Genomic DNA, 8,736 nt, shown 5'->3' on the forward strand with positions numbered 1-8,736 from the left:
GATCTTTAACTTAGCTTTTAAGTGGTCTATCTTTACAGTAGAACACAATGTCAGGTAAAGATGCCTCGGCTCTTTTTGAATGTTTCTGCCTGTACAGTAGTGTTGCTTGGATATATTAGGATCTCAAAAGAGCTTATTTGTCTTAATACAGTACTAAATGTGATAATTGAGCACTGAGCCTGGAGCAAGCTTTTCTTAAACAGTTGAGGCATTGCTATGTTATTCCTTAAATTCTTTGTAAATACTTGCAGACTCAAGCCTTTTAGAAAGCAGGACATGAGAAATTAACGTCCCTCAAACTGCATTACTAGGGATTTATAATTCTGAAGAAAGTGCCATCCATCCACATTTCTTTGCATGCCTTTAACATACATATGTTTTTAATATAAATGTCTTACAAAGAAAATCTGGTTAGATAGACAGTCTGTTCAATAGCAGGTTTAATCTTTCGCTCTCAAAGAACTGAAAGAAGGCTTTATTAGACAGTTCCTGATTTTTACCACAAACCTTGAGGACCTTGAGCAAAACCTAGTCTGACTGATGACTACCTCCTGGAAGTATACATTTCTTCAGATATATTTCATATGAGAAGTTTTCACAAATGCATACTAAAAAATGGGGTTTTGTCACAAAACCCTAGGAAGTATCTGTTCCTGATAAGGGAATTTTACTGATGAAGTCATAAATACATATTTGGAAATAAATTAAATGCATTTAGTTGATTTATTCCTATTTTAAAAATAATTTTGAATGCCAGAATCTGCAAGGGTTGTCCTGCTTTTAAAAATATGCCCCCAAGTTCCTCAGCTACCCATGTGAAGGGCTTGGAGTATTTTTATGTTTTACTGCTGGAGTGGCAAATAGTTACTCATGGAATGCAGAAGGGCAGGCATGAACTTTTAAGTATGGTGTTTCTGAAATGTCTTTTTCAGTTATTTACCCTTAAAGTTTTTTTTCCAGATATTGCTGCTTTTCCAGATAGTGTCAACATTTTAGAAGATGTCTCTGGAGACATTCGAACTCCAGACAAACTAATTGATAGAGTAAATGACACAACCGATGGCAGACATATGTGGCTTGCACCAGTTCTTCCTGGTTTGGTATATTTTCTCTTTTCCATTTTACTGATGTTCATAGATGTAGCCAGAAGCATAAAGGAAAGGGAAAGCATGCAAATTTTTTAGGTGAATTTGATACTAGTAAATGATGCTAAATCACTGCATTTTGGAAGAAGTTCTTTTTATGCCAGTTTCTTTCTCTTCACTGTACAGATAGCAGCAGTACAGATTTCCCCAGTTTGTAACTCCTTCTGTCTCCATGGTGCAACAGCAGAATTTCCAAGACTAGCATAGACGTTTTTTCAGTTACTATGATAAAGATACTGACAAAGGAATTTAATATGCATGTTTTGTGCAATAAACACCTTTCAAGCAGGAGTGGACTGGGATTTTAAATTTGTTTTTACAATAAGCAATGAATTTTGTTCCAGCAGTAAGAAATTTTTAAATCTCATTATCTGTATTGAATTCAAATTCATAAATTAGAGGTGACAGACTTAGTATTTCACGTCTTAAGGGCCCCAAGCCCTAAGATTTAAAAGCCCTAGGTTTAAAATACGTGGTATTAAATATCTAAACAGGAAAAGTAGATAAACTTAGATGAGTTTTGACTTTGTTTTGGGAGAGGACATTTTTATAGGCCTGTTATGGACATAATTTATATGTATTAAATTCTTAGAAGAGGATGGATTTCAAAAATAACAAAAGGTAAACCTGACACGTGATATGTTGTAGCTTACTGTGCTGGAAAAATCCTCACTCTGTATGTTACGATTATTAATTAGAATATTAAAAGCAAAGAATTAGGTCAATTTCAAAAAAACTTCATACAACATTATATGTTGTAATGCAGTGGGTATAATTAAGATAAAGCTTTTAAGTGTACTTGGGAATACTGACCACTTGCATTTTTTAGGAAATGGAAGGTCTGTGTAGTGCTTGCAGCTCCTACTGTGTAGATCCCACAGCTTGAATCCTGGTAATTAATTTGATGTGATGCTCAGATACCCATTATAGTGTCATGGTTGAATGATTTGACAACCATCAGAGTTTGCTCATGTCCTTATAAACGACATGCTGGCAGAGGCTGTTTCATTTTGGTAAAAAGGAAAGTAACAGTACCTGGAGCTGTGGCACAGTGTTGTGTCTGACACCACAGTACTGTAGAAGAACATAAGATATGAGCCTTAAAAGGGTAGATTGATAAAATGTGATATACAGGAGGGAAGAGTAAGCAATTTAATGGTGCAGTCTGTGCTTAAGCTATAGCAAATTTTACCTTTTCAAGATCCACATAGTACTTTTCTTTCTCCCATCTTCCATGGTGTGATTGTACAGCCAGGAAGTGCAAGTGGATTTAGCAGTGAGCCTATTCCTGATCATCCTCTATAGCTGGGATGCTGAACCAAAGCTTGTGTATACTTACATCTTCATTGCTAGGCTGCTTTCAAACATTCTGGTTCCCTAGAAAACTGAATTAACTCTTTGCTATATTGGAAGGTTTGAAAGCTTTACGGAAATTTTATATTACAGCTTTTCCTTTCTAAATATCTTCTCATTTCTAATTCTAAAATTGTTTTTGTCTTTTCAATTTTATTACTAATGTAAATACAATTTGAATTCTTTGTTTGCCTGTTATTGTTAGCAATTTTGTTTATTTGTTTCAGTATATTTTCCATCAAATTTATCATTTGCTGTGAGACTGACAATTGCTATTGGAGACTGTGCCCAAATTGTCTTCTGGAAAATCACAGATATAAACATTTCTATTGATCACATTTACATTTCCTTCTTCAGTTAAAAAAGCACCTAGTGATTTAATACCACTAACAATATCTTCGCCGGTGTATCAAATGATTAAAACTTCAGAGGATACTAGAGATGAAGTTTAAGATTTATTGGCCTAAAGTTGATATAGTAGCTCATAAAAGGAATAGGATAGAATTAACTGTTACAGGCAAGATTGGTTTCCTACAGCCTAATCTTTGGTCTTAACATTTTGACATTAATGTCACTGAAAGTAAAATGAACAATATTTGAAGCAATGATTGTTCAGCAAGCAGCTGGAGAATGGTCTCTGCACTCCTATTAGTATACCTCACACAAAAATTGCAAAATTTCTGCAAGAGCTTTCAAAGTCAGGGGATATAGGCAAAATGTGAGTCATGCAAGTAGAAAGGTGGATTCTAGTCATATTTCATGGAATGGAATGGAATAGAATGGTATGGACCAGACCAGATTAGACTAGACTAGTCTAGAATGACTCCAGCTTGTCTTATCCGGAGGCACATGTATGTATTTGGTTGATGTGTTTCTCTAACTCTTCTCTAACTGACTAGCAGTCCAGGATGACAAGCTCAGGTATAGATGTCATCTTCTGATGAGTTATATGTACATTTGAAAGGGCAGCTCTGGGGTAGAGACATCTGTGAATTATCAACAGAGTTGTTAGCTGAACTTAAATCCTTAGCATCAATTATCTGTCCTTTAGCTATATCTCTTTAAATATGGACCTCTTTTGATGCAACACGCATGAGAATTGCATTTCTTTGGGGTATTTATGTGGTTAAATATAAACTAATTCTCTTTTACAGGTGAATAGGGTGTATGTCATTTTTGATGTACCTACTACTGTGTCCATGATCAAGTTATGGAATTATGCCAAAACACCTCAGAGAGGCGTGAGAGAATTTGGTGTAAGTAATTTTTGTATGTACTTTGTATGTTCTGGTGAGTCAGCTTGCTTGGTTTCTGTATTTATTTTCACAGTTTACTGAAGTGTGATTCCATATAATCTCAAAGGATGGGATTCATCTCGTTTAACTCTGCATTTAATATTAAAATGACTAATCTATGCCAGTCATCTGTCTTCCCTTTCTTGTCCAGGGAAGGAACACTTTGTCTGGTTTTTTTTTTTCTTAGATAATTGTCTTAAGATTGTAGACTATAGAGCAGGCCTGGAAGGCTAGCTTAAGCTACAAATCCAAGTTTTAGACAGCTGTAGTGAGGTGGGATTCATTAATCCCTAGATTTAAGGGTGATTCACTCCAGTTAATAGAACAGCAATTATGTAAAACATGAAATACATTTTTAATTATCTATTTGAAAGCTGCATTAGAAACATCAGTGAGAAGACAAAAAGCTTGGAGAAAAAACCCCAACATCAAAACCCAGCAGCGAATAGGGAGAAATGGAAGTTTTAAGGAACAAAAGCTAAACTAATCATAGAATCATAGAATGGTTAGGGTTGGAATGACCAAACTTGTGAAACAAACAGGGCAGAATGACTTCTGGTTTATTGACAGAGACAACTGCTGAAAGCAATGCCTAATTTTCAGATGGTTGATTTGTTTGTTTCTTAAATATTTTTAGCTTCTGGTGGATGACTTGCTTGTCTACAATGGGATTCTGGATATGGTGAACCATGTAGTATCAGGCATCCTACCAACCTGTGATCCAATGGTCCCGTATCATACCATTCTCTTTACAGATGATGAGAAGATTTGCCATCAGGAGAAGAGAACTGTTATTAGGTATGTGAGTGGATCTTGATTGGAAGAAAGAATCTTGTTTTCAAAAAATCTTTTAATGTGACTAATGTCAGCAATATGCATATTGCTATAGAAAATTCCCTTCCAAAGCATACTCAGCCTCACTTAATGAGAAAAAAACAATAGCTTTTCTAGATACTAGGACCAAACTACCAGCTTTATTTGTAAGTATTTTTAGCACTTACTGGGATATGTGAATCATATATACATGTGTTTGCATTGAAGACTATAGTAATAAACACAAAAGAAAAAAGTTAGTCTTCCTTAGAGAAAAAATAATAAATCCCAATGCTATTACATGGAGGAAAAAAATGTTAATGAAAAAGAATCAAACATCAAAAGTAGAGAAAAGAAAATCCTCTGATTTGCCACAGGTACTAATTAAGGAACCAGAATTCTCCTTTTATAAACATTCTAAAATAATGAACATCTGAAATGAGAAACCAATTGCATTCAGAGGAATGACACTTTGAAACCACTAAGTTAGCATCTCACAAAAAATAGGATGAAATGCAGTGAAAAATGCAGTGAAAATGGTCAGGATTGATAGCATTTAAAAACTAGTCCCTAGCAAAGAAAATAAAGGTTGAAAGAATAATTTATTTTAAATGAGATTGAAAAGTGGAAAATCGAAAGCTTATAGAAATGAACACTTATACATTACACAGCTAACAAATAGAATGTCTTGCACATATATCACTTGAAAAAAGGGCAAGTTTTGCATTCAAAAATGGCACATGGTTCATTCAGAAGAGTATTCAAATATTTAGAAGGAAGTGGAAAGGACATAAGCTGTCCTGATTAAGAACAGAAGTTCACATTTGTCTATGGGGTTTGTTTTCCCATGTTTCTCTAACACATTGGTTGTTGGCCACTGGTACTGTCAGATATTGAAATAAATTATTATTGTTTGGCTGTATCGTGTTAGACTCATGTTTTTGTACAAGTGGCTGTGTTGCCATGGTAAATTTTGGAGGTAAATGATTTTTCAAGTGAAAAAGTTACTGAAATGAAAGTGTCTCAAGGAAACGTAGAGATTTTTTTTCAGTGGAATATAGGAAGAAGGAGGAGAAATGGACCTTTACATTCTTCAGTTTAATATCTTCTTAGGAATAAAGTTATTTTATTGGAAGCAGAGAAGCACCAGGTGTAATCACAGATCTTTTTCACATAACTTCCTTTCCATATATTTAAGACCTGTATCTTTTGCTTTAGTTTTAAGAGGGGCATACTTTTGGTGTCACACAAACTGATCTGGTTTCCAGTCAAGAACATGCTAAGTCTCTTCTAAATTTCTGTGCAGGAGCTTTCTTGGTCTTCCTTCTTAGCCTGGTTTGCAATCTTATTTTCCTTTTTTTTTCACCTACTACTCTGCTAAAATATAGGTACTTAAGCAAGAGAAGTCAAATCCCTTACTACATGCTGGATAATATGACTCCGTTTTAAAAATGCTCTTGAGCTTTTATGTGTTTTTACTTCTAATTTTGGCCTATTCTCTTTCACATGTCACTGTTCAATATTTTATGAACCCCCAACTGGAGTCTGATATTATCATCAATTGCATATGTTCTGATTTACTTCAGGATTGGTTCCTCTCTTTCACTCTGGCAGTTTGAGAGACATTACATTTTTCTCCAAAAATAGAAACCTGTTTTGTGCAGTATTTGTAGAGAAAAGAAAAGTACATTTATTTTTTTTTCCCAAAAGCGTGGATGTTTTGTGTTTGTCTATATGAGAACAAGATGTTTTTAGTGATGTTTTCTTTAACTTTCAATTCAGCTCACTTGTTTTTTTCCTGTAAGTTGTTTAATTTAATTTAACTTTGAAGTTACTACTTCTTTCCCAAAAAGAAATCATTAAAATTTTGCAGCAGCCTGCAGACAAAACTTGTCACAGTGAATGGATTTTGTTTAGTTCAGAAAATTTTCAAATAATGCTATATCAACATTACAAAACAGTGTTAAGTTCCATATAGGGATTTTTACACCGTCTTTGAACAACACTGATTTAAAATCTCTCTTTTTGGTTAATGTGGTTCCAGCTGTGTAGGCAGGCATGAAAATTGTAGAGTGAATATGGTATTTCTATTTGAATGTGTGCCTGAACGAATGCCACTAATTAAAACTGGTAAGAAATCCTTCAGGTGGCTGCAGACAAAGAATGCTTTTCCTTTCTAGATAGTCTCACATAATGTGGCTGTGCTTCATAGCTTTGTTTAGCCTCTAGGACCTAAATAACTTATTTGGTAACCTTTTGCATAACTCTCATAACTTCTCACAATGTTAATTATTTTGGCTATTGTACTGATTTTAATCTTTTCAGCAACCATGTGGGAGATCAGGATGTACAAATGATGAATGAAAATGAGATTGTTACAAACAGCAAAAAGAAGCAGGTTGTGGCTGATCCAGGTTGGTTCTGTCTTCTAGAGTTTGCTTCTCACTTTCTACAGAGACAGTATGGATAGTGAACATATGTATGGGTTGTTACAGACCTAAACTGGGAAAAGATGGGAGACTTACTTACACCTATTTTTTATATCTAGCTCTACTTTTTCAACTATAGAAAGGCAAACCAGGAATGTCATACTCCAGTGGATTTTTATATCTATATCAGAAAGTGGACAATATAAATCAAAGACATAGGTGGCATGCAGTCATAGTGTATACTAACACATACACAGAAGTCCTCAGAAAAGAAACTGAGTGAAAATAAACTGAAAACTGGTGTCAATTGTACAGCTTCTTAGAGAGCTTTTGGAATAGTAGTCTCATTGCATCCCCACTGGCCTTTTGAGCAGCTTTAGAGATGATGCATGTGTGTCTCAGAATCAGCTGCTTATTGCTCCTCAAGCAAATCCAAAATCATAATAAGCGTAACAAGGGGTAAAACATGTTGACTTTATTCCTCCCACTGTCTTTCTGGTTGGTCTTTTCTCTTGCAAAGTGATAATTAAAAAGACAACCTCATTTTTTCATAAAGAGAAAGAGTAGATTGTATTTATAGTCTGAAGAGTCCCAGTCATTCATTGTAAATTACTCAGAAAAGCTCCTTAAATACATTGCAAATTCTCAGCCAAGCTGGTATATTCATGATTGGTTTTCTCTCATGAGCATGACACTTTCTCCAATTAGTTCCTCTAGAAAGTGTTACAGAAATTATTTGATGGTTTTTAATAACAGCTCTGTAGGAGAAGGATTTGAAATACCATCGGATGTGCAAATACGGTTTCAAAGTTGTTAGCATATTAGCACCAGCTGTGTCAAAAGTATTTTGAACATCTCTGTGCCTGTTGTAATGACATCCTGGGTTCCAGTGCAGACATAGCTTATGTCCAGTAAAGAACAGCTGTCGTTGCCATAGCCATCGCATCTATTGTCCAAACATTAAGTATGCCTCTGAAGTCAGCAGATGAGGACTGTCTGTTGCTGTCTACCTCACATCTCCTCTGCAGAACTTGCTGATATCAGCCACAGTAGTTGGTAACATAGATTTGTAGAATGATTTGGGTTGGAGGAGAACTCAGAGGGGGTACCCTCCTGTGGGAGGGCCCAAACTCCTACTCAGAACAGTGTCAACATTGAATTCAGACTAGATTCCACAGGAAAGTGGTTCCACGGGACTGTGAGAAAATTGGCAAGACTCACTGTCAGTGTAAGAAATGTTACTAAGAAGAGTAGCTTAGCTTTCATTCTGGGGTGGAAAGAGAAATGGACATGTTTCTTCCTCATTTTAGTCTGTGGTTTCACTGTTAATACGGGTACAGTCTTAAAACAGCACTTTATTTTCCTTAACAGCTTTGCGTCCAAAAACCTGCATGTGTGAGAAAGGGCTGCAGAGGAGGAAAAGATAACACAGGATTGTGATTGGAAGGTCCTGAATACATCCAGCCCTAAATAACTGCAATCTACATCTCCAAGATATGTATCATCCAAGTGGAAGATTTTCCATGTCTGCTAGTGCTGAACCACCTCCTGTCTTATGAGAAGAAGCTTTATTTGCTACAGAACATTCACTTTAGTGATGAAATTTAAAGCATGAATTCAGTTTTCTGTTTCATTGTTTTTTTTTAAAAATGGTCATTACCTGTCTGATTTCCCCCACCCTGCTGCTCTGTTGTCCTATTT

At 35.4% G+C, this 8,736-nt stretch overlaps 1 protein-coding gene across 1 annotated transcript in view; it reads left to right on the forward strand.

Moving 5' to 3' along the window:
* KIAA0556 (KIAA0556 ortholog) overlaps positions 1 to 8,462 on the forward strand; it is a 57,644-nt gene extending 49,182 nt beyond the window's left edge. The window contains 5 exon segments of the mRNA XM_010022305.1: positions 961 to 1,100; positions 3,653 to 3,754; positions 4,431 to 4,591; positions 6,932 to 7,020; positions 8,407 to 8,462. Coding sequence (XP_010020607.1) covers positions 961 to 1,100; positions 3,653 to 3,754; positions 4,431 to 4,591; positions 6,932 to 7,020; positions 8,407 to 8,462 — 548 coding nt within the window.
* Positions 8,463 to 8,736: the final 274 nt, after the last annotated feature.

Source organism: Nestor notabilis, unplaced genomic scaffold (genome assembly GCF_000696875.1).
Source record: "Nestor notabilis isolate BGI_N333 unplaced genomic scaffold, ASM69687v1 scaffold12959, whole genome shotgun sequence".
NCBI lineage: Eukaryota > Metazoa > Chordata > Aves > Psittaciformes > Psittacidae > Nestor > Nestor notabilis.